This window comes from Tiliqua scincoides, chromosome 6 (assembly GCF_035046505.1).
Source record: "Tiliqua scincoides isolate rTilSci1 chromosome 6, rTilSci1.hap2, whole genome shotgun sequence".
NCBI lineage: Eukaryota > Metazoa > Chordata > Lepidosauria > Squamata > Scincidae > Tiliqua > Tiliqua scincoides.
Window position 1 is genome coordinate 38,743,987 of NC_089826.1, and position 27,030 is coordinate 38,771,016.

At 45.2% G+C, this 27,030-nt stretch overlaps 1 protein-coding gene across 1 annotated transcript in view; it reads right to left on the reverse strand.

The window, feature by feature from the left end:
• Positions 1–1,054: 1,054 nt before the first annotated feature.
• The window catches only part of MAML3 (mastermind like transcriptional coactivator 3), a 354,762-nt gene continuing 328,786 nt past the window's right edge, over positions 1,055–27,030 (reverse strand). The window contains exons 3-5 of the mRNA XM_066632226.1: positions 13,575–13,811; positions 11,054–11,144; positions 1,055–5,126 (exon numbers count right to left, since the gene is read on the reverse strand). Of these exons, the coding sequence (XP_066488323.1) occupies positions 4,135–5,126; positions 11,054–11,144; positions 13,575–13,811 (1,320 nt within the window). The 3' untranslated portion in view covers positions 1,055–4,134. The remainder of the gene's footprint in view (positions 5,127–11,053; positions 11,145–13,574; positions 13,812–27,030) is intronic.

Genomic DNA, 27,030 nt, shown 5'->3' on the forward strand with positions numbered 1-27,030 from the left:
ATCAGCGCTGGAAAATCAGTTAAGATTGGGCGGTTAGACTCCACTTTTCTCTTGTAAAATGATATACGTGGATGATGCAGGAGATAAATATTGGAAATAATAAATACATTCTGAAGCTATACAGGACCATTAGAGCAGAGGTTCTCAAAAATGTAGGCTGCAACCCGGGGTGAGGGGCGAATCACATGCAGCTTTGAAGGTGCAAAACTCTCTTAAGAACTAAAAATTAAACATTGTTACACAAGTGAATTGCCTGACCAGCCAATGGCTGTGCCTTTGTCCCCTCCTCTCCCACACCATGTTGTCCACTCCAATTCTACCACCCTTTTGAGTAAGGCACATAGGCGAGAACTGGTTTGTGTTGGCCAGTCTACTGTGAGGCAGTGTGATGGAGTGATCACATACATTTATATATATTTTTGGGAGAGATCACAATAACGTAAAGTTTGAGAACCCCTGCATTGGGAAGTTGTATGGAGTGGCTTACCTTTTTGTTTGAATTGGTTCTTGTTCTGTATGTATTGATTCTAGCTGTCTACGTGAGTAAAGTCACCTACTTTCTGCCTAGAGGGTAGCAGATCCAGCCTTATCAGCAGGTAAAGTATGCTTTGAAAAACAGAGTCCTAAAAATCAGAGTTTAACCCATTCAGATAACAATCTTTTATTCTTTTTTCTTTAAAATTGGTATGTTATTAGTTCCTTTCTACATTTTTTCCCAGAGCTCTGTACAGTCCTCAAAAGGAAATAAGCAATGTTCAATGTACAAAGTAAAAAACAGTTAACTAGAAAAATCTGGATAAAATGGAGCTGGCAAGGATACAGTACAAATTAGTAATTAGACATCTGAAGTGCAATACCACTGCAGTGAGGATGAGTTAAAGAATGAAATAAAAATATTCTATTTTAAACAAACATTATATATATATTTATATTTATATAATATTTATATTTGTTTATATGTATATATTTTACAGAGTAGACCCAGTGATATCTGCAGGATTGTAAAAACATATTTACAAATAATTCTTTTTTTAAACATTTAATATACATCAGCACCATAGTAAAAAAAACAAAAACAAAAATAACACCACAAACCAAGATATTAAAATCTGACTCTTTATTACTTGGTCCCAGTCTAAAATATTTGGAGGAAGCTTTACAAAGATAATGGATTTTGAGGCCTCGTCATCAAATCCAATGCTAATTCCTGTACCTCTCTGATCAATGTGAATGTGAAGTGTTATTAGATTTTGTGGCAGTTCTGAATGCCAGTGTCCTCCTCTTTCTATTGACATGCTTTTCATGAAAGAGTGATACTGTTTTAGAGAGATGATGGAACCATTGGTTCTATGCTTTTGCATACCTAGGAAGTTTTAGTGAGTATGCCTTTCTCACCTTCAGCTGGCTCCTGCAGTACAAACAATCCCTGTATCTCCATCCCTGATTCACCATATAGCAGTGGTTCCCAAACTGTGTGCCATGGCAACCCAGGCATCCCATGGCTCTCGCAGGCACTGCCATCTTGGCTGGGCTGAAATATTGTGCAAGATCTCAAGGGAGTGCTGGCGGCTGCATTGTCCTCCCATAGTATGATGCTGCCGTGACAGAGTGCTGTGGAGAGAATTCCTGCGACACTAGGGGCACCATGACCAGGGTAAGTTTGGAAACCGTTGCCATGTGGTATAATTACAGCAAAGCATGCTCAGATTATTTGTGGACTGAACCCTTCTTGTGATGCTCAGGGCTGCTGAACAGGACTGCTGGAGAGCTGTAAGAAGAGGGTCTGCTTCTGGCACGCGATAAAGCCACTCTCTGCTTGCCTTCTTGTTTATCCAGAGATTGGTTCTACCTGGGACAAGTTGAGTACACCTCTTCACAGAATTCATGACATTTTGAATGATGAGCTGTGTTTGTAGTGATATTAGTAAGTAGATAATCATTTCTCCATATGCCTTATCTGCTAATCTGCAAGCACACTAGTTAATCCACATTGTAAGGCAAGCAGAAGAGTGTGCGAAGTGGCCTTCTATCAAATTACACCAAGATCCAGTCTAACTCTCACAAGAGACAACAAAATGCCTCCTGCTGATTTCAGTAGGATGCATCAGATTGTTTGTAGACATTGGAAATACTGTATCCCGATCCAGATAATGCCACTCACGGTCTAACAACACATGAAACATGTGACCAAACTCCAATGCTCCACTTTTTCCAGTGTGTGTGTAGGATGATCATTTCTGCACTTGAAATCTTCCCTCCAAGCTGTTTCCACCCTACCCCCTGAATTCCGTACATGCATTTGCCCTGACCTTTGCAAAAAGCAGCTGGGGCTGCTTGAAATAGTAAAGCAGTGGATGGGGAAAGGGCTAAGCATCTCCTTCCCCTGCTGCTTCTTTGCAGAGAATGGCTTTCTTCATAAGTGTGTTTTTTCTGGAGGAAAAAAAAGAGGTACTATTGGAGTTCAGTTTCTCATGTTTGCATGCACTGTGTACTTATACCCAGAGTTCAAAGCAGGCAGGAGATTCATTTAATACTATGCGCATGAGCTGTCAAATGGCTGAGTCTACCAGGGATGTGGCACTTTTAAATCCCACTGAGATCAAAGATCCCTCCATTCACTAGTTTCTCCCCAGCCACACAAACTTGTGGTTGACACAATTTTCTTTGAAAATGGCCTTGGAATACTGACAAGCTTATGTGCGGCTTGCCACCAGAAGCTTCCTTAATGGAAGATCTTGCCTCCCTCACTTCATTTCTTCTGGACTGATTAAGGGCCTGATCCTATCCAATTTTACAGTGCCGGTGCTGTATGAAGCACGCCAATTAGGCATGCTCAGCATCCTGTGGTGGGAGGCAGTCACAGAGGGTTCCTCAAGGTAACATTGGCTCCCTTAACTTGGGGCTGTATTGCAGCTGTACCGGTGCTGGAAAGTTGGATAGGACAGGTCATTTAGTCATCTGAAAGAAATGTCTTGTCAACTGTGAAGGGTTAAAGAAAGGACTCTGTCTGGGATACTGCTTACCATATACTTGCTTCCAACCTGTCACGAGGTGCGTTTATAGCACTGGAGTTAACAGAACTTTACAGGCACCAGTGCCTGAGTCATTGACAGCATGACAGCCAAAATGGTCACTGGCCCCCTCTGGACCATTATACCAGTTTCTTCCTAACTTTCCATGACATCAGAAAAAAAATATCGAATACAGCTGGAAGCAGAAACTGCTTGAAACTTCAAGTAACCAGCCTGTGTGTCCCAACTTTGCACAAGTAACAACCATTTAGGTTGTCTTTCCAGGAAAAGATCAAGCCAGATACACTCAGTTTCATCTGTATCTTCCTTTTTTAATGCTGTTTTCTTTTCCATCCTTGTCTTCGGTGGCTGCCACCATAATAAGCAAAACCAGGACCACATCCTTGGCCTGCACTAGTTTTCCTCATCATTAAAGACAAAGTGATTTTTTAAAAAAATCACTTGGTTATATAGAGGAACTGGAAAACAGGAAAAAAGACAAATTCCCCAAATATGGGGTTTCTCTGCACCTAAAGAAGACTTGATTGCACACCAAACAACTCCATTCAATTGTGGGCCTGTTCAGTCATAACCAGTGACAGTCCCGTAATCAAGCAGCCCAGGCTCAACTACCTATCAAATTAAGAACACAGAGAATCTTGGCATCCTTTTAAACCCAGAGTTTAGCACAATCTGACCTGTGTGTGTGGCCTGTACAATCACCTGCCAACTTCCCTGCTTTTTAGTGGCTGTCTCTTCCTGTGTCCTGAAAGCAACAACAGTTCCAGTAAAACTGGGTGGGAAACTGCACTGCTATGGGGTGGCTTCTACCTTGCCACAAGTGACCTTTGGATAGAGATGAGCTATTTCTTGTAGCGTCTCTCCCTTACACACTCTCTCTGTCTCATTCCCATTTGCAGCAAATGAGCTATGGAGCAGAGACTGCTGTGGCCTAACTGTTGATGCTGTAGACTCTTCTCTAAGCTGTTCACAATCAACCTTGGATCAGCTTACATTGCACAGCTTTTCAAAACAAAACGAAGAAACAAGGATGGATGACATCCTGCTTTCCTTTTCTTTTTGAACCCCTACAAAGGTTTGTAACTTGACACACACCCACGTGCTATGGAGTTCCAAACAACTCATCAAGTTCCTGCATCCACTCATCTCCTGGTCCACCTTTAATGATGGAGTCCACAAGGTCTGTGCCCTCTGCTATACTTGGAAAAGAACTTCCTGCACCCTCATTGCTATAACTATAAGGTATGTCCTGAGTAGGATTCCTCTCATAGACCTGTCCTTGGTTGCTCTGAGCGAAATTACCTCCAGGAATCTGTTGTGCAGAGGGCTGGTTAAAACCAGTCATAGTGGAAACTGCCTGGCTTATTGTCGGCATAACCATCGGTCTGGCTTGGTTGTTGGCTCCTTGTTGTCCAGGGAGTGATTGCAACACTGGCCTTCCCATTGCTGGATTGAGGGGTCTTACTGTTCCAGTTGTATCCATGACCGATTGACTAATGCCTTGTGGAAAGTGTTGCTTAGGCAGCCTTGGCTGACCAGATTGCATGGGGTAAGCTGCCCCATTATTAAAAGGTCCCATATCGCTGCTAGTCCTTCCAGGGATGCCTTGTAGGCCTCGTGCCTGCCAGCTGGGTGCTCCTTGTGGGACAGGCCCCATCATGTTTTGGAGTCTGGGAGCTTGAGGTCTGGGCAGAACCTGGCCCATGGGTCCTTTCATCTGCTGGTGTTGTTGCGATATGGGGGAGTTCACCAGCATGTTTGGACCAAAGCCACTGACCATGCCAACCCCTTGTGTTGAGGGGGGCTGCCTTGGCCCCTGGCTTGGGTTATGCGCCAGACTCATGCTACTTTGGTTTGGGTGCTGCAACATTTGGCTCATTCCTGTGTTCATATTGTACATTCCCGGTTGGCTGGCTGCTGTGCTACTGTAGGGAGCCATTCCCATCTCAGACTGGCCAGCAGAGGCAGACATTGTCCCTGTGTTCTGCGAAGCCCCCATAGCCATCATGCCAGTGTTCTGGGACATCATCCGGGAAGTCCTCATACTCTGAAGGGCTGCTTGGTTCCTCACTGCTGCTATATCCTGTGGTGAACCTACAGTGGGAGAAGCAACACAGATTAAGAATGAACATCTGCTTAGTTCAGAAATTCACAGAAATAATTCAGGTAGCAGGAACCCTTTAGAAAATTTTTTTTTGCATGACAGCATCGACCCTGCAATAAATAATCTAGTCATTTATATTAAGCTTCAGAGTAGTTGTATTTCTTTGCGATCTTAGCATTGACACGCAGACTTCATTCTTTGTACAGGTAAGAAGCAACTGGGCTCTAGTACTACCTACCCGAGACAGAAACTGTATTCAGCTTGTGAAGTGAAACACTTGCATGGTAGAGAATGCCATCAATACAGCCATTAGACTAATCTAACCCAAGACCTCAAAAGTGTCAGGAAAGAATAAAAAGCTAATAATTTACCCTGTAAGCAATACTCATCAATAATAATTTTGGAATATGTGCTTGCAGAGCAACAAAGGAGTTCAGTTGATCTTCCAAATCAAATTAAGGCCAGTCTAATCCAACCCAGCTATCTTCATCCTGGAAAAATTCAAAGCAGCATATCATCACAACACAAGCGACTCAGAAGTACTAAGTACTAACCGGCTGGTGGTGGCTATGCTAACTTGATCTTTCTCTTTCTGACATCCCTTGGTTTGCTCTCACTCCAGGTGGCATTCTTAGGGGCTGAGTCACACAACCTTTACGTGTGCCTAGTTCCAACTGCATTGTCCTTTTCAACCCACTGCATGGGTTGAATCAGAGCATGGCAATCTGCTTGCTGTGAACTCAGACCCAGAAATGCCCACATTTGGCAGGCTGTTTGTAAGGAATGAAACCAGACAAGGGCACACGCAAATATATGCACAGCACAAGGAAATGGTTTCAAAACAAAGTTGACCAAAGGCAATCCATTTTGACTTTGCTTTCATTCAGCTGAGTTGAGTTCCACAAATGTGCACCAGCCCTCACCAGACATTAGGTCAGTTGCTCCAGAACAAATTAAGAGTCTCTGGAGTCATAAATGATTTCAGTGGAACTTCTCCAGAGTAAGTAGTTTGTAGGTTGCATCCTAAAGATAATAACTCAGTCAGACTCACTTGCAAGAAAGGTTCACTGACTTCAATGGGAGTTGGTAAATGCATTTATAATTGTAGCGCTAGTCTCCTGAGTATCAGTATCATATTATAAAAGTTACGGTCCTCAGTCCTCTTACTTTGGTCAAAGATGAGTCTTAAAGCTTAAATACAGCTGCAGTCGAATGGGACACAAATGTGCATTGCATTAGTTTGTGCTATCTTTTGTACCTAACTACTAATTGTCTCTACTATTGTGTGAAGTATGATAAAATGTTTTGTGTTTAATGCAAGTGGTATAATTTGTTATGGATCACCTTGACAGGGCCTCTGTGAGGAATTTTATCAGGGGGTACAAAGTTTCTTTGGGGCCTCTTCCCAAAAGGGAAGGGGGCAATGGGGGCAGGCAAAATGGGAGAGCAAAATAGGGCAGGTGCTGACAGCCAGAATAATCTTTGGAGCCCAGGTCTACCATTCTTCTTGATGTGCATCCCAGGTCTACATGACCATGCGGCACTGGCAGCTAGAAACCAAACACTCTAAAATCTTTAAAATATAGAAAATCCATTGCATAAAATTAGCATCTTCGTATTTGGGTTCACACTAGAATGGACAGTGTGCTGTGTGCACCGAAATGAACTTCTGCAGCAGCTGTAGCCCCACAGCTGGGTCTCTGAGCAACTATTCACTCCTTCATGGCTATCAAATTCACAAGCCAAAGAGCTCCTGTAGCAGGCCAGTTCTGTTCCAGATTTGACACGGTGTCAAGGAGGGTCATGGATGCATTCCTGGGCCCGGTGTGTATGGCTTGCAGCTGCAGTTGCCGCTGCATGCCCATGGTTATGCCTCCAGCATCATGTGCAGGCAGCAAGTTCAGGTGAGATAGGAGAATGTAAGATCCCAGGAACTTTCTGGGCCCCTCCTTTGACTCCTGGGCCTTCTTTCTGACCCTGGGTCCAGGTACAAATTATCCCCTTTACCCCCCTCTCCTAGGCCCTGCACCTTGAGGATCATTCAACTGAAATGCAGGGTATGAATCTGAATACACAGAAATAAATACAGGTGTCTCCCCTTATCTGCAGGGGATAGGTTCCAACTGGTACCATGGATATCAGAATCTGCAGATAGCAGCAAATCCTACAAGAAGCGGTTCAGAAATTAATCCCCACTGTAAAAATGACTTACTGGTCTGAGTTTAGCGCTCCTGCCCGCTGTCTCCTGTCTTGCTGTTTCTGTGCTCTCTACCAATGCTATCAGGAGGCAGGAAGCACTAACAGGAAGCAGGTTGGATGGCTGAAACAATGTGACACTATCATCTTTTTAGCCCTTAACCCTCTTCCTGTGAGTGCCTGCAGACAGCAAAGAGACAGTGAAACACAGAAGACACCAACAGGAGGGCTGCAGTCAGAGACAGATAAGTCATTTGCATGATGGAGGAAATTTGTGAGCTGTGGGTAAGTAAAACCATGGATATGGGACCCATGGTTACTGGGGGATGCTTGTACTGACAACAATTGCTGATGTATAAGTGTTGTGCTTGCTTGCTATCCTCAGATGTTGTCATTTGCACAAAGCTCACAGAGAAATGGCCATCACAACCAATGAGGTAGAGAATGGGATAACCAGACACCCCACTAACCTGGGCAAAGAAAACAGCTAGAATAGCTGGGCAAACAGAGCTCAATATGGTCACCATATAGCTACCAAAGCTATGTTTACAAAGCCCTCTCTGTCAGTAATAGTCACCATTTTCAGAAGTCACTTCTATCTTAACATTTGCATAGCACAAAACACTTTGCAGATCTTGATGTTTTCCTTACAATAGGGTAACTTACAGCCCAATCCTATCAGGATCCTGCACTTATACAGATCTCATGATCCATCAGCGTAAGCCCCAGGCTGATGGTAGAAAAGCCACTCCGCCATTAGGTAGACTGTGGTCACCAGGGCAGAAGGCAGGAGGCTGTGCACAGGTGACAGTGGCCCACTGAACCTCTTCTGTCCCCTGTTGTTGCTGGTAGTTCGGTGGCATGGGAGGAACATGGGCAGATCAGGGCAAGGAGCAGTCTAAGCCAGGGGTGGATCAGGCTGGTTCTTGATGGCAGCTGCATACACCAAGATCCTTTCCCCCTTTCCTGACCTTGCCTTGTCCTTAGGATTCTCCTTGGACTTATGCCAGCCATGGGAGACCCACTGTAGATCAGCCAACCTATGGAGAAGTAAGGAAAAGAGTTTTTTGCTTACCTCTTCTGGACAGTCTGGTGCCCTCTTGCCTGTAGCATGCAGCATGTGCTTTGTTGGCAGTGCTGCATGCTCTGGGCTGGTGGGTGATATAATTGGGTTCTTAGTGTTGTTATCTCCACATTGCAGCTGAGGCTGAGTGATTTATCTAAAGCCATCTAGTGGGTTTGCGGCAATGTCTAGATTCAAACCAGGGGAGTCATGATTTGCACCTTAGTCTCCTAACCATTATGCTACACCAGCTCCCAAAGTCTCTAAACCAGAGTTAAGCAGGATTTATTCCCAGTAAGAATGTAGAGCAGGGGTGCCCAAACCCTGGCCCTGGGGCCACTTGCGGCCCTCAGGGAGCCCCCAGTCTCCAATGAGCCACTGGCCCTCTGGAGATTTGTTGGAGCCCACACTGGCCCCACGCAACTGCTTTCAGTGTGAGAGTGACTGTTTGACTTCTCACGTGAGCTGTGCGATGAGGATTTCCTGCACAGCTTGCTGTTTCACGTCTGTGATGTAGTAGCGGCAGCAAAGGAAAGGCTAGCCTTGCTTTCTGCAAGGCCTTTTATAGGTCTTGAGCTATTGCAAGACCTTCATTCATTCATATAAGTTCATCTTTAATATATTCATTTATGTAAACTTATGTAAATTTATTCAAATTTGAAATGTAAATTAATTCTTTTTCCCCCCCGACACAGTGCCAGAGAGATGATGTGGCCCTCCTGCCAAAAACTTTGGACACCCCTGGTGTAGAGAATTGTAACCTAAGGCTACAATCCTATGCACATGTACCTGGGAATAAGCAACAAGGGAATTTTTTCTAAGTAGACATGTATAAGATTGCACTGCAAGATACTGTTCAGAATCCAATCCAGGGACTTTGTCAGCTGCCATTCCAAAGTGCTGGAGTTGAAAGACTATGTGCACATTAGATTTGGATCAGTTTTGTCCAAAGTTAGTGGCCAGTTTGGCCCTGAGTGTCACACAAAAAAATTAGTCAGGCCCATACTAATGCAAGTATTAGTTAGAAATCTCTTTTGTCATACAAAATTGAAAGGCAAACGATGACCTGACCATTAACCGTATCTTTTAAATATTTCCATTATCTTTCAAAACTAAGCCATGAAAATAGAAATGTCAGACTCAAGAGAGGCTAATCAATTTCTTTATAGCTTAGAAGGCATAAGTGAATGGATTTTCTATAGTGTTGTTACTGATTATGTCTATGAAAAGAAGAAAAATGTGGGTTTTTTTCTGGACATTTAAAACAGAGACGGTGTATTAACAAATCAATATTGTAAGCACATTTTACTCCACTTTGGAACAGTGATGAGAAGCCAGGAAACCCTGGGCTAGTTAAATTCTACAGCCTGGAAGATAACTGAACTAGGTGTCTTCCTGATGAGGAGGGATGGAGAGGGAGTGGTGGGTGGATTATTGATTTCTAGAAAGCAAATATGCTCCTGTGTTTAGCACCTTTATTTAAAAATAATTACAGGAATTCTGATTATGCCACGAGTTCATTGTGGTTTCAGTTCAATACAATGCTGAGGAAAGCAGAGATCCCCCCCCCCCCCGGCTTGGCAGAAAAGAAAGAAAGCCCTTTTCTTTCTCTACAGCTTTCACCAACATAAAAAGACCCCCAGGTTACACTATAAAATGCATAGTGCTTCTGCATGACATAACATAAATTAACTAAAAAATGGGAACTGATTGTATCTCTGTGATTCTGTCATTCATTGAGTATATACACTGGACCTGTCAGTTTTGCCTTGGTGTCCCAACATTCTGCATGATGTCTAAAAGGAAAGCCAGCATGTGTACAGCTCACTGCATATAGACTCTTACCGACTAAGAAACCTGAATTATGGGAATTGCCAATCACATGGAGAGCTTACATGTGTACAACTGTATGCACATAGGATTTCCAATTTTGTGGATTTCTCCAGGGTTCCCATCTGCATGAGGAGCCTTATGTGCAAACAGTTGTATATGTGTAGAGCTCCTCTCAATAATGTAACAGATGTGGATTTTGAGGTGTGTGACCAGTGGATGCGTTTGATGTCAAGGGAATGACTAGCCAATGCAGTCTGATTTGCCCCTTGTGCATTCATGGAAGGGAGCAAGTTGTCAGCCCTTATTGAATACTCCCATCTCATTGCCTTCTAAGTGGTGCTTGGGCTAAAGTTCTTGAGCCCAAACTATATATAATGGTGGCAGACTTGCAGCCTTAAATGGCAAGAAACAAGGGTAATGTGCTGCTGGATCCTTCTCTCAGCCCTGCTCATTTCTGGTGTCAAGAGGACCAGAGAAAAGCACCTGGAGGGTCAGCCTGCAGGCGAAGAGATGGTTCAGTTCCTGCATACACCCACCCTTTGGCTCTTTCCATCACTCCCCACTTGCTGTTTTACATGTGTAAGGGGCAGGCCTGCATTTAAAGACCTGTCTGTTGATATCATGTGGAGTTTAAGATTCATACAGTTTCTCTTAGGTAGTTACACTTGTCTGCTCATCTTGAAGATGGTGAACATAAGAACCAGCCAATAACAGCTATGTAGATCAAGAGCCTGGTTAATAAAACCTAAAGAAAGCGTCGCCTAAACATGTAAAATTGTTCCAGGTAGGCAGCTACCAGCCTGAGGAGCGTGGCACCCTTCTTACCTTGGAACTGATTGACCTGTTGCACGGGATACGGATTCCGCTGCTGTTGCTGGAGGTGCTGCCGAGGCAAGTGTGACTGCTGCTGCAACTGCTAGAAACAAAAGGAAAAAGGAAAGGAGTGAGCCTGCCCAGCGGATTGCGAGAAAGAGCAATGACTGTACTGGCATTGTTCCTTCTTGAAGCAAGGTGTTCTTGAAGGACAAGTGCCGCCTGGAAGTGGCAGGCAGAGTGAACAGTAAGTAGCTGTGTTTAAAGAGTCCAATCAAGAGCACTCGGCACACAGAGTCCTTCTCATTCCAAGCATCATCAGCGTTTCCACAACAGCTCTCCCTCTTGACTTCCCAAGGACCTTCAGGACCTCACTCAGGTGTGGCAAAAGAATGATGGACAATGGGAGAGAGAAAGAGGGAGAGCTTGAAGATAACCTTGAGAGCCAAACTCTGAGAGCACCTGGGTCTGGCTATCAGCAGGTCAACCACTTCCAACAGGCAGAAGCCAGATTCTTGGATTTAAGACTGTAGCTTTGACGTCTGCCAGAGGCAGATCACAATGTTGTTACCTGTGACTGCAACTGTAGCAGGGCATTTATTCACTAATGTTCAGCACCCTGGTGGCCGCTGTTATTATTAAACTATTTATATACCACTTTTCAACAAAAACTTTATCTCAGAATGGTTCACATAGCACGCACTTTCTACTGTACAACTTTCACATGAGCATACAACCAGATTGATGTTGAAACAGTGCAACTAATCCTCCATGCCTTGCAGGAAGGTTGTCTAACCCATCTATTAAAAACGAGATAGCATCACCACTGAAAAGTACCTCACAGTACTTAAACTGAACTTGTATGGCACATTTTCAGCCATCATGCGGCAAGGCCCTGGCATGCTTCATAATGCACCTGGGTTGAACTGCCAACAGATAGTGGCTTAAAAACTGCAGTCATCCTTATGCATATAGCTTGCATAGTTAATGCTCAGACATTCTGGGGGAATTTTCATATCATGCCATTCATTCATTCATTCAACAGCAGTGTCCCCCAGAAGTGTAAGACAATGTTTGATTTTATCAAGAACATACAGAACCAAATGCAAATAAACCATTTTTGGGGAGTGGCTTGAAGTGTTTTGCTGTCACTCATCTGTTCTGCTGTTATTCCAAGCTGGGGTGGAAAAGAGTGTTTCTTGAAATCTCATTCTCTGGAAAATTTTCCATCTCCTTGCATAGATTATAGCACTACCTGTTCATGCCAGTAACCTGAATCTGACTTTGATTAAAAAACCTGGTTCGTACATCATGGGAAGAAACTAGTTGCTGTTTCTCCATGACTGATATCAACATTCCAACAACTCAGGAATGGAAGACCTTGTGAGAGACATGAGATTATGTGGAAAGGAGCACACCAACATTATTGGAGGCAGGGGAATGGTACTGGTGTGGTTTTTTCCTTTAGATGCTGTGTGGTTCGTAACTGTACTGGAGCTGTGGGGGAAATGGCATAGCAGAAGTGGCAACTTTCCTTGTCCCATTACATAAAAAGCAGCCCCCAGTTCTTGTCTTGCACATAGCAGCTTCTGGGCTTTAGAAATGAATCAAACATCAGTTTTCATTACAGGAATACCATCTTCTAGGCAGCCATAAATAAAGGAGAGGACTGGTAATTTCTCTGAGGTGCACATTCTATTTTCTTCTGCTGGATCCCTTTAAGGGTGGAAGCCACTGACTGTGATCCCAATTGTACCAGTAATTAGTACTATCATTCATGCTGCACTATGCAACCTGTTTTGCCATCCTTATCTTGTTCATCCTCACAACAGCCTTGCGATAAGGGTGAATGGAGAGCAAACCAAAGGATAAATAGCTTGTCCCAGACTGCAAATAGACAACCAATCAATGGATGGTGTGGGGCTTTGAAGCCAGAGCCTCTGGGTTCCAGCCCAACATGCAAGTCCTTACACTACAGTGGCTGTTGTTTGCTAATGACTTCTACAGCCATGATAATGAAAGCAGCCTGAAAACAGGGGTCCAAATAAAGAACATTCAGATTTCAGTTTAGCCTCAGCTAGTGTAGGAAAGTCAAGCTGTGCCTTTGTAGTTTCCAAGGCTGGCCCATCCATGAGGCTGATTGAGACAGTCACCTCAGATATTGAACTGGCTGGGGGCATCTGCTCACCTCCACTGCTCCTCCTGCACTCACTGCCTAAATTGAAAAACGAAGAGGGGGATGGGGCAGAAGAGGAGGTGCGGAAGAGAGAAGAATAGTGGGCCACAGCATCTTGGACATTCTAGCTCACCACTCTTCTCTCCTCCACAATGCCTCTTCTGCTCCATTTGCCTCTTTTTGAATTCAGGGAGCAGGACCAGGAGTGGGAGAGTAAGTGAGTAAGGTGGAGGCAGTAGTGGTAGTGGCACACTGCCAAAAGCAGGTCTTGGGCCAGCACTGATTGCCTCCCCTGTGCATGTTTCTCTGTCAGTGCTGGAGAGTCTCACTGAAGTTGCAGAGCAGAAGGCACAATACCTGTTCTGCCAAGATCTGCTGCTGTTGCCGTTGCTCCCTTAGGAACTGTTGCTTCTGCTGCTCCATCATATGAAGCTGGGCTCTTTGCTCAATCAGCAACTGCTTCATGATGGCCGCTTGAGGCTGGTTGGTCAAGAAGCTGGCATTGGCTGGACTTGCACCCATATTACTGGATCCTGGTGGCACAGAAGACTGCATGGGGACTGTGGACCGCGACAATCCCACAGTGTGCTGTTCCTGGAAAGCAAAACAAACATTGATGTTATGTGATGTTGGTTATGTGATGAGATGGTTATGTGATGTTGCTGGGTGTGATCAGGCATTATTTAAACAATCTCTATCCTGCTTTTCTGTTACATGCCACATGACAGCAAAGATGATTTACAATTAACGCCACTGAAAAACAAAGCAAGGTTAAAGCAGAAAAAGAAAACTAGCAGGAAAAAAACCAGCAATTCTCAAAAGCCCAATAAGATTTAAACAAATCAAGCATTCCATGGACCTACCCACAGAACAAAATAATTTTCACTTGGTATCTAAGCACCAGTAGGAAGGGGGCCAACTAGGCCTCCCTGGACAAGGAGTTCCAAAGTTTGGAGATTTATTAAGAAGGCCTGCTCCTGCAAATGCCAGCAATGCCTCTGCCGTGGATGGGACGTCAGGCCTCCCACAATGATCTGAGTGTGTAGGAAGGATCGTGTGGGAGCAGATGGTTCTTTAAGTGTCCATTTAGATGTTCAAAGTTAATAATAGCTGGCACTTTGAACTGGACTTGGAAATGGACTGGGATATTTGGGTATTTGCATCCTGGATGACTGTGTCCTGGTCAAATGTGTCCCTGTCATTAGTGTCTTTTTTTTTTTTTTTGCATCCTGATCATTGCACCCCTCTATAACTGGGCAGCAAACCCCATGTAATATATCCTAAACCACTTATCCCAGCCCAAATCTCAATTCCACGTTTGCGTTTTAAAAAAATAAAGAAGTACATTAAATATACATAGATTGGGACACAAATGTCCAGAGCGATCTGCTACTGCTCTGAGCGTCCCAGAAGTAATTGTGGTGACGTCATCGTGTCACCACAATCCCAGGTCAAGCAGGGAGCGGCATTTAAAGGCACAGCCCCTGGCAGTAGAAGACCCAGGTACGCACTGCCCCAGAGACTCCCTAGAGCTCACACGTCACTTACGTGGAAGAAAATTTTAGTCATTTCAGTCAAGGTGACAGGGCAACAGAAGGTTATTCCAATTACTCTGTGCCCAAAACCAAACTTGAGCCTCTTAATAATCTCTGGTCAAAGTGTGGCTGATGACAAGGGATTCTGCAGCATGGTCATCATGAACCTGCCCAGGTTAAAAGGATGGTAGTAAAGTCCTTTCATGCCAGCTGGTTTCCCCCTTAACATGCTTTATTCCTTTTGTGATTGTGATGATTAACGGAGAACGGCAGAAAGCTGATTATTTTTAAACTCCCCAAGAGCATTTTAAAAGTGCACACTTTAATCCATGTAAGTGAATATAAGATCGGAGGAAGGAGGGGGCATTTGGGGCACATCAAGGCTCTTGTGAACGCTTCTCTTCTCCTCCACCAAGCTTCCCGGTGCCCTTCCCAGGGATGCCTTTCTGTCAGTGGCATTGCTAGGGGGGTGCGGGCTGCACCGGATGATGCGCATGGGGGGTGATGCGCACTGGGGGGGTGACACACTAAATTTGCGGTGGTTAGGAGTAACCCCATCATATTATATACCATTGGATGTGGAATTTCGAGTAGAATGCAATGCAAAAAACCAAAGTGAAATATCTCCTTTCTATCGAAAGTTATGGCCAAAAAACTGGAGAACAAAAATGCATGGATCTCTATGGAAAGTGAAAGTGAGCCATATCATGTGTTTACTTGCGAATAGGCGAACTTGCCTTAGTCCGTTGGAAAGGGCAGGCTGAGAGGTATCCAACGACACCAGAATGTCGTTGCTTACTTGCAAGTAAGCAAACGTGCCTTGGCTGTGTGGAAGATCAGGTGAAGGAGAGTGCAAGGCTACCAGAATGGTCCTGATCCTATGCACCTGCAGCTAAACAAGTGCTCCAGAAGGCAGCCTCCCCCCCACTAAAAAGGATCAAAACAGAGGCTTCAGCTGATAAGGTGAACTTTTTGAGACTTGCAAAGCCAGGTGGATCCTGACAGTGATCTGGTTTAAAAAGAAGTTCTTAAATTGAACTGGGCACTGGGTGGGACTGAAAACCTTACTGATTTTGGAAAAGAGGGTGTTATTGCCGGCAGGCTACAGAGGAAATTCACTTGGTGGTCCAGGGCTGGCTTCTGCTTATTTAATTGGCAGCAACTGTTACCCTGTACATGCCTGATCTCATCTGATCTTGGAAGCTAAGCAGGGTCAGGCCTGGTTAGTGCTTGGATGGGAGACCGCCTGGGAATACCGGATGCTGTAGGCTTATACCATAGTCTTTCGAGACTGAAGGTTGCCAACCAACCAATTATTTGTTTTACTTTAATTACTTATACTTATTTATTTTAATTTGCCTGATGATGTCATTTCCACCATGACATCACTTCTGGTGGGTCTTGGACAGATTGTCATTCTAAAAAGTGGGTCCCAGTGCTAAAAGTTTGAGAACCGCTGCAATAAGGTGTTAGTAAGTTGACACCCTGGTGTGTGTGTGTGTGTGTGTGTGTGTGTGTGTGTGACACCACTAGTGACCAAAATCACTAAAATCACAGTTTGGAGGAATAATACTATCATGTTACATATCAATCAATGCGTAATTTCATGCAGAATGTGTTCTATCTTTGTTCTATCAAAAGGTACAGCCAAAAAACCAGTGGGGGTGGAGTGATGGTACATCACCACACCCACCACCTGGAGTGTTGTCCCGCCCACTGCATGGGGGGTGACATGCTGGCATCCCGTACCGGGTGACGCAAACCCTAGTGACACCACTGCTTCCCGTTGCAGGCCTAGGTCAAAGGAATAGAAGTCATCTTGTTAGAAGATCTGTGAACATAATGCTGATCAACCTTGACATTCCCTCTCATTGGTGTAACTGATGGCGATTGTTATGCAGGAGTGATGAAGCAGGAATTCTCCCTGAAGGTTAGAACTTAATAAGAAGCAGGACTGGAAAGGGGGAGCTGTGCTTTTTAGGGGGAAAAAAACAACACTTTTCTGCTACTTGCTTCTCCCGCTACCAAGTGAGAACTTGAGAGGCAATTGTCACCGGAGCTAATAAGGCCCTGAGCACCCCAAGAAGTCTTAAGCTCTGAGTAGGGGTTTCATATGTGGCATTGGATGCCCGGGTGGTACAGCTTACCTCTCTTTATGAATCCACCCACGTCTTAATACTCCAGGCAGCCTCCAGATTAAGTGGCAGGTGCGTGAAGACGGCTCGGGTGCAGGTCATGCGTTGTGCCAGCAGGTGGCGCCCCGAGCCTGATTCTTCCCTGCTCCATCAGCCTGGCTCAGTGACTGCTGCCCTGGGCTCTCTCCCTCCTTTCCTTCCACCCTCCCCCATACTTGCAGATGGCTTAATCATGACTACTGTTCCCTCCTCCTCCTCCTCCTTCTCTCCCCCCTCAGTACTTCTGGGATAATGCTGCTAACGTAGAGCTAGGCAGTCAAGTGTTACAGCACAGAGCAGGTAGCCTGGCAACTGAGAGTATAATACCGAACAGATGGTGTTTCTACAGCATGATGGACATCACATACGACAGCCTGAGACAATCCAGGAATTCCCGGGTGGTTTGAGGCCCTCTTTAAGCAGAAACAAGCTTGTTGGATGCTTTGGGGATATTTTCCGCCCTCTCCCAATCTGACACCAAACCACTAAACTGATTTCTTGTTACTCCTGTTTTGCTAACAGTGCTAAAGGGACAGCAGCGGCCATGTGGCGTGGGAGGCGACAAATAGAGGGTTATGTTCAGGGTAGCCTGAATTCATAAAACATGACTGCAAGGAGGAGAAGGCCGCCTGACAAAATGACACTCAGAAGGCCAGATCCTCTCCCTGGTGACAACAATGTCTTTCCCCAGTGGTCTGGCCATGTGGTGGTGAAGGGGAAAGGCCATTGGGAGGGGGGGAGAAAGCACAAGCCTTGCATGCGGATGATTCCAGGTTCAGTCCCTGGCATTTCTGGGCTCCAGTAACAAGGCTGGAAAAGGCCCCACTGCCAGAGGGCCTGGACAGCCATCGGTTCAAGTGGGTAGCACTAGACCAGATGGAGCAAAGGGCTGCTTCAGTTTCAGATCAAGCAACAGGTAATGATCAAAACATATGGGAGACATTTATGGGCAGTGCCCAGGTGACAATCCTGATTACTTGTCTCCCATTTGACGACAACGGAGGTGTTTTGAAACACACGCACACAGAGCGCTGCACACAAATCCTTGGGCAGTGAAAGGAAAAAGAGGCCCGTTCCTGATTCCTGCCCCTCACCCACTTTTCCAAAACAAAGAAACAAACAACTCTCCCCCCACTGGGGAGAGCTGCAGGCAGCACTGCAGTGCACTGGCTCAACCTCCAAATTCAATGCAACACGGAGGGGACTCCTGACACTTCTTCCAGAGAGCATGCTGCTCTTTACTAATGAGCTCAGGAAGGGGAGACATACCCAGGCTGTCAAATTTCCAAACACTGAACAATGCATAATCTGTGTCTGTGCCGAGGCCAGGGAGGGAGAGGGAGCAGCACAGCTCGAGAAAGAGATTTTTTTTCCTGAGGAGCAAGGTGGAGGGAAGGGCTACAAATGCCATCACAATAGGTTTCTCAGGGAAAAAAAGAAGCAAAAACCATTTATATTCTCAGACATGCAAGCGCACCCTCAAAAAAGGTGAGTCGGAGTCTTACTGAATAAACAGTGGAATTATTTAACCTTTTTGGAGGGCTCACGTCCTCCCTTTCCTCCAGTTCTATTCCCAGGGTCCCCCGTGAGCCATGATTTATGGGTGAGGAAATAGGATTTCCAGTACTAAGGTCAGAACTGGACTTCAGACATAACCCCCCCCCCCCCCACTGCATGGAAAACCTTAGGCAAGCTTCCAGAGTTCCTGCAAGGCTAGCCTGGGGATCAGAAAGAGTGACACGTGGCAGTACAGTACACCACAGCTTCACTAAAAAAATACCTTGTTCTGTAGGGGACATTCAGATTTCATTGCTTTTGATAGCCTACTAGTACTTGAGGTGCAAAATCTAAGCAACACTGCATTTTGCACTGACAATCAGAAGTCGTCAGTGGACCCCTAGTAACAGCTTCAGCAAATCGCCCTGCTGATTTTTTTTTGGGGGGGGGGGGGGAATTGTAATGTATATTGTTGGTCTCCACAGATCTGAGTTCAGGTCTCAGTTTAGCTGTGGATTCACTGGGTTTGAACAACTGAGCCGTTGTGGTGTAGCAGCCGAAGCGGTGGACTTAAGAATGGGAAGATCAAAGTTTAAATCCACACTCAGCTGCATAGCTTAGTGGATAACCTTGGGTTAGTCACTACCTTTTTCTTTTATTTACAACTCACAGGGTTGTTGTGAGCATAGAGGGAGAAGGATGGGTGTCATGCTGTGCTCCTTGGAGGAAAGGTAGGATAAAAATGTAACACACAAAATCAACTATAGGCTTTTGCAAAGAAACACCAAATGAAGAAATCTAAATTCCCCTGGTAGAGTGGTGACCTGTTGTGCCCAGATGAATGGCACAGAATGGAAGTGAAGGGAGGAAGATAATCAGAACAGACCAGTCTGGGCCACACTAAGCAGCAGCTATTTCTGAGTTTGCTCATAATTCTTATCATAACAACATTTAGTGGGAACATTTGCTCCTTTCCAGAGCAGTACAGACGGAACTGTGAAAATGCAATTTGCAGAGTTTTTTTTTTCAGTGCAGATGCTGTGGGGTAAGCCAGCTTTAACTGAGCACTGACCCATGGCAGACTGATAGTGTACTGTAGACAAACCCTTCAATGGCACCACCACAAACCTACTCTGAAGGAGAGTGTGCAGGAAGGCACACTCTCCACACTATCAGAGAAAATAAAGCAGCCTCTCTCACCAACTCTGAAGAGAAGGCATTGCATTTTATATTCATTGAGAATATTTATATACTACTGCTTAAAAAACAATTCACACCAATTTACACAGTAAAAGAAATGAAAAAGGAGGATTCTGTCCCAAAGGAGTTCAGAAACTGAAAGAAAAAGATACACCTGCCAACAGCCACTGGGAGAAGTACTATACTGTCCCATGGACAGGTGCTGTCTCCTCTGCTAATTATAAGAGAACACTGTTACCCTGCACATGCTTGATCTTGTTTCTTCTTAGAAGCTAAGCAGTGTCAGGCCTGCTTAGTACTTGGATGGGAGACCGCCTGGGAATACTGGATGCTGTAGGCTTATACCATAGTCTTTTGAGACTGAAGGTTGCCAACCAACCAACCCCAATGAAAAGGCACTTTATTACCCAGTTAGCAAGTGCAGCAGATAGACTACTGAAACCGAGGAGCTGGTTTGGACGATACATTCTTGTCCAACTGGATCTACTGATTAAAGACATGTATCATTACATGTCCTGGCCCCTCTTCTCCAGGCCAGTTTCCTTAATTGTGTGTGGTGTTTAGTTCACACACCCCCCCCCCCATGTGAGTAAGGAAACTCTTCAGAAGGACCAATGCATGCAAATGCCATGAGCACATACACTTTGGGGCCTCTGGATGAAAAGCATTATCCAAATGGGCCCTGGGATGATGGAAGTCCCCAACATACAACCATTTGCAGAGACATGCAGTGAGCAGCTGCCTAGGAAAAGGACACTCCACAAAGCATATAAAAATAGGGAACGTTCTACCACAGTTAAAAGATAAACACCTGTTTCCTGAAACATATATGGAAGCATCCTCCATGGCTGGGGCCCAGCTGCCTCAATGCTGTCGCCAAGGCCACATGAACAGGGCAGTCTCTTCCCACACGCCATGTATCATTTCATTCCAATGACTGCCTTGGGCCAACTCACAGCCTTTTGGAGACAGATGTTGGACTACAAAACTGTAACAACAACAAACAATAATTGCCTTGAAGAAAACCAGAAATGACTCAAGCAAGGCCATAATGCCTGATGGCAGAAAGCACATCCTACCAGCAAGTACTCAGATGGAGCCCTAGCACCATTCTCAGGGAGTCAATACTAAGACTCTCCATTCAGCAGATAAGGTAATTCTAGACATTGCTCAGATATAATTATGATGGTTAGGAAGTAATATGGCTACCTAGAGACACACAGCTGCTAAAGACACTCAAGCTGTCAGAGCATGCAAGGAATATTAAAGTGGAAAGCCCACCAAAGATCAAAGCAGGGTCTTGAAAAAGCAGAAGCCTGCCTTGTAAGCTCTTTGCTGTCACGAACAGGGAGAGTTCGCGTCACCCATGCTGGCACCTTTACAAAAGGTTATAAAATGAGACCATTTAAACACTAGAGGGAACACGTTTAGAGCCTCCCTTTGAAACTGGCTCAGGTGTCAGGGATGGAGCCGTCTTATGACAGGTTGTTTTGCCTTGTCTTGAAAATTAATTTCTAGTCTTCGCTGTGGCATCTCCAGCACACAGCACTTCCCTCAGCCCCTTTTCACCCTCTCTTCAGTTTCAAAAGGGAAAGAGTTTAATCCCCTTTCAACACAGTGCCTAAGCATTCCTGCACCATTGAACTCACAAGCTGTATAATTCTCTGCACCTTGTCTTGGTACACAGGAGGGAAGAGAGCAAACCATCTGTGTAAGAAGCACAATGCCTGAGGAAGCAGGAAAAATGGTGGAGAAGAGATGGGAGTGAACCTGGGGTCTTGGACTGTGAACACACCCCTCCATTTCATCCTTTGAAGGACAATCTGCACAAGATCCAATCCAGAAATAGCAGCATTATTTTCTGCAGTGAAGAAATTATGGGAGGGGGCATACTACTTTAGCTTTTCTGATGACCCCCCCCTTGTGATGACTCATTTTTAGGAAGTTATGGGAATAATTTAACTGGTCTAAAATGGAGCTTCTGGATTGCATTAAGTGCCCTCTACGTCTTCTCCATAAACTGAATGCTGATGTTTTTATCCATATGTGGGGGATGGGAGAAAAGACATACTGCTCCTCTTCACACCCTCCTAGTTTCAAACATTGCAGTTAGAGAAAGGAGGTGATGCACACATCTCCAAATAACTTTATTTTTTTAAGAATAAAATCTCACATAATGGTGACCCATCAGACAGGAACAAGAGAGTAGCCATGATGCTTTTAGAGGAGGTCTAAGTATTGCATGGCAGAGCATGCAGAAATCAATCACTGAAGAAAACAAGGGGGCACCAGATGACTTTAGCCAGAGAGGGATCAATGTGGGTTCTCCATCCTCATGGGCAATCAAAAACACTTTATCCAAGCTAATGATCTTCATGGGGGAGGGAATGAGGCTCTGCTCATATAACTCCAGTTTAGACCTTTGCTTGTCTGCAAGAACTAAGGGGCACTGAGAGCTGAAGGATTATTCATGTGGGGAAAACCCACATGTCAACATGACTTTAAAGAAAAAGGAATTTAGGTGGTGGAATGGAAAAGCCACAAGATCAGTGCTGTTCTTCCTATTTATGACAGCACAGGAGCTGGCAAGCCATAGAGGCTAAGAGATGCTAGCTTTTGCAAACTCTGACAAATTTACACAGTGGCCTTAGGCTAGCAACTTTTTCTCATCCTCTGTCTTCCCCATACATGGTCAACATCTTAGTGGCCTACCTAACAGGGCTGCTGTAAGCATTGTGTGTTTAAAACACTAATATAAATTGTAAGTGATACTGTCTACATCACTGCATTCCACAGTTAATCCCTGAAGCCTTCACAGCTGAAACAGAGCTCTTAAGATGCTTCACAGTCTGGTTTTGTGTCTTTGAACCACCACTCTGTTTTTTAAATATGTCCTTCCCTGGCCCAGTGCTTCTGTGTCTTTCTTGTGCTGGGTTTTTCAACTGGCCGAGTGCCCTCAAAGACCAGTAGAACCACCAGGGATGCATCACCTGCACAGCACCACAAAGCAGCTGCTTCGGATTCCAAACGGCCTGTTTTGGTCAAATGCAGCCTGCTAATGATCCCTTAGCTGTATTATGAATTAAGCCCATTTGCCCATTCGCTCCCCCCCCCTCTGTATGCTGCCTTCTCTTTCCTTGCTCTAAGGAGGGGGGGGGGGAACAGCATCCGCTGCCTCTGGTAAAGCTACTTGCAAAGGCTGCCTCTTGCTACCCAAAATTCCCCACACACTCCCCTCTTCCTAGCCCAATGAAGTCATCAAGCTAAAGATTGCATAACTGATGCACAGGCCTAGCTGGTGTTATACTGGGAGATGCGCCAACTGCCTCCATTTATAGACAAAAGTGCCATCAGTCAGCCAAATGAAACCCTTTGTGGCAGCCACTATGAAGGGGGGGGGGGAAGACGGCATAGAGAGGGGAAAAAAGACAGTGAGGCAAAAGGAAAAGGATCAGAGACATGCTGTGTTGTGACATCACCAAAAGCTTTATTTTCCACCAGTCCCAAGTGCGCAAAAGCCTTCTGTGGTAGAGGCCTGAAACCAAACTAAATATAGTTCACAAAGACATTCTCTTATCGAACTCCCATTGTGGCTGCCCTCACTCAGCCCCCTCCCTTCCCTCTCTGCGCCTTGAACTTCACTGAAGTCACATAGTCCTCTATCATATTATATCATCAATCAAGCTAATGCTAATCAGATCAATACCAAGAATATATTCTCTCTAGTGCTTTCCATCCTTTGCTCTTACAACTCTAAAGATTTGAAATAAATCACACTGCAAGCCCCTGAAAAGCAATGCCATTTCTACGTACACAGGCTTCAAAGCGAGCATGTTGCACAGGGGGTTAGCTTCGTGGAGGGTTCACTTCTGGCTGATTCACACATACATGCATATTGGTTGATGTATCAAAGTAGAAAAAGAAGAATCCTATCCATTTAAAATGATTGTGTTTCAGGTGCAGAAAATGACTGCGGTGTTCAACAGGTGATGGCTGTTCCATGCTCAACATCACAGCCACAAAGAGCATGTGTGTGAAACCCACGTAATTGTTACATTTTTATTCTGCCCTGTCTCCAAGAGCACAGGGTCACATACAAGATACTCCCCCCTCTCCAATTTCTTCACACAGCAATTCTGTGGGGTAGGTCAGGCTGCGAGATAGTGGCCAGTCCAAGATCTCCCACTGAGTTTCAAAATTGGTCTTTGAGAACCAGGTCTCCCCAGTCTTCATCCATCACTCTAACCATTACACTGCACTGCCCTTAGATCTAAATATAATACTATCCTGATATAAGAATGTTTTAAAGCCATTGGAGAAGGCCAGCATGTTTCTGAATGGGTGATTTCCCACCCTGGGCCAGATGGTTCAGGAACAAAGAGGCTAATCCTATCCACCCTCCCTCCCTGCAGCATCATCAAAAAGGAGCACACTGTATCCATTGGAGGGGGAGAGTGGATCTGGAGGCTTTGGAGGGGAAAGAGGACTTCCCCTTACCCTTCCATAAGCTTCCTGCTCTGCAATGGGTCTCCATGAACCCATGTCAGCTCTGTAGTTGACGCAAGTCTGAGGAGACAAAGGGGATGGGAGGCTGCAAAAAGAGGGAATAGGATTCAGTGTGCATCATTACACTGGATCCATCCTCTCCCACAGCCTCCCCACCCCCATTCCTCCCCACTCTGCCACTGCCTTACCTTCTCCGGCAAGTGCAGCAAGTTCTGGCGACAGCTATAGAATGCTGCTGCCTCTAGCGACAGTAATCCCAAAATGGCTGCCGACATAGCACTGTGCGCTCCATCAGCAGCCATTTTACTACAGTGGAAGACTCTCCCACTGTTGGGGCAAGGCTCTCTGTCATAATGCCTTGCTCCCAACAGCCCTATATGGATTGGGCTGTTAGCCTGGACCACTTCCTGGAATTCATGCAAAAAAGTTTGCATGCCACTGTGGTACAGGACTGGGACTGGTGGAGGCTTGGATTCAAATTCCCATTCAGCCACAACAGCTAATGAAATGACTCTGGGCCAGTCACCATCTTGCAGCTTAAACTACCTCACAGGGTTTTTGTGAGGGTAAAAGGGCAGGGGAGAACTTGATGTGCTACTCTGAGCTCCTTGTAGAAAAGGCAGGTTAGAAATGTAGCTTAAAAATGTTTAAGAGGTCGAGGGGCTTGGCTTGGCCAAAGAGTCTCAGCTGTAGTTATGCATCGGATGAGATTAGGATGGGCAGAGAAGAGTTCTTACAAGGATAACCAGATCACAATTGACCTAGTTTTAAAAAAACTGGCAGGCATAGGGATTGTTGCTGCTGCTGCTGCCACCACCAGCAGCAGGGATGATGTTCACTCCTGCTGCCTACCTTTCCGACATGCCAGCCTGGCCTTGCTTACGCCACTCAGAACTAATCCTTAGCATAGCATTGCCATCTGTCTTAGCTATTGCCGGATCATTCCTATTATAAAGATGTCATCTTCACTATGTACAGACAGTGGCTATCCTGAAGTGTGGGGGCAGTCTTGCAGAGTTACCATTGCCCGGAATAGACAGGATCATTTTTGGTGTTTCACCTCCACCTCTGGATTTGCAAGACTGGGTAAGGCTTCAAAGATGTACCCGAGAAATGTGACCAAAACAGCAGCAACGGACGGAAATACATTGTAATCTCAGTGTTGTTGGAGCCTATTGGATAATACCAATAATGTTTTGGAATTGTGTTCTTTTGTGAAATTCTGTTTTCCAGGCATAAAAGAAAACATGCTCATGCATCTGTGTGCACAGGTAGCTTTTGAGAAAATAATGTGGTGCCAGGCAACCCTCCCCTCTCAGCAATGCCCCCAATTAAAGTTCCCCTTAGAAGTGCACTTGATTATATCAGAAGTTGCTTGTTGTCCATACTGGACAAGTGTCACTTTGCCATTGATGGAACTGTACAGAACTATAGGAAGTGGCTTCATTTTAGAATGAGGATATAGGGCTTCCCCCCACCCCACTCCCCATGCAAGAGAGCCCCCTCTCTTCTCCATGAGACTTGTATAGTTATCACACCATCAGTGCTGGATCAGGGTAGTACTATGGTTGCAATTACAGGGGAAGGAATTCCCATTAAGAAAACTATTATCTATATAGAGCCTTTGGATAATGACCACAGCTCTAAACCATGAACTTCAGGGCCATGGAATATTTTTCAGAATGACATTTTTCTAGGACTATAAAGTAATATTTTACATTTAAAAAATGTTGAGTGTGGCGACTCTCTTCTTTAAAGTTGACATTTTCTCAGTTTTACCAAGTGCTTTGTGAATGATCACATCTGGGATAAGGGTTTATCATGGCACAGACCTGAGTCAACGTTTCCAATTGCATTGCAGTCTAATTGTGCCTCATCAAAAATCAACAACAGTAGGAACTACTGGCCTCCTCCATATTCACACCTCCTTGAGAAGTTTGATTGTTTTGTCCGTTGTTCCGTTAAATAAGATCCCAACCTTCCTTCATCAGACCTTTCAAGAGGGCCATGGGCCTCAGTCAGACTGAAAGCTACAGAAGAGGAAAGGCCTCATATAGCTGAAGACTATATTTAGTCCCAAAGAACCAGCTCACTCACAAAGCTGGCTGAGGAAGGTGATGGATTTGTGGGGAGGCACTTACTTCTGTCAACTGCCTCACCTTCACTTCTCCTCCTTCTCTTGCTCCCTGGATTCAAAAAGAAAGAGGGAAATGGAGCAGGAGCGGAAGTGTGCTTCAGCCCATCACACTCCTTTCCTCCACACTTCCTTTTCTCCTCCATTCCCTCTCCCCTCTTCCTTTTAAATCCAGGGAGCAGGAGGAGGAAGAGGAGTGGCAGCAGGAGCTGATGCACTGCTGGGTAAGGGGGGAAGAGATGCATTTGATGTATTGTCTTAGGCACTGGGATGTGTTATTCTAGCCCTGCAGCCACTAATGCAATTGCCATAAGCTCCTGTGACCTGCTTTGAATTCCAGCCCTTTTGCTTAGAAGGAATCGTTTCTAATGTATGTTTAAGCAAAACATTATTAATATCGCCAAATTCAGTGGCACTAAAAAGCCATCTGCTCCAACTGTGCCCCTGAAAACATCCCTACTAATTACTTCCTAATGTTGGCACCCATTTCTTATTGCAGGGACCCATACAGCAGGCGCCTCCATTTCCCCTGCTTGTTGAATTACAACAGCTCTCTTTGCTTCCTCCCCATTTTTCTAAAGAGGCGAAATCCAGGGTCAGCGGCTTCACTACTTAGCAGTGCTGAGAACACAAACAGGCTCTGCTCAGTGTTTCACCTATTTGCTCTGCCTTCCAGTGCAAGGGAGGAGCCTTAAATCTGCTGTGCTCACTTTCTGCGGGCCCCTGGTTGCTATGGTCTTGCCAGGCTGCATCTCAGGAAACAAGAT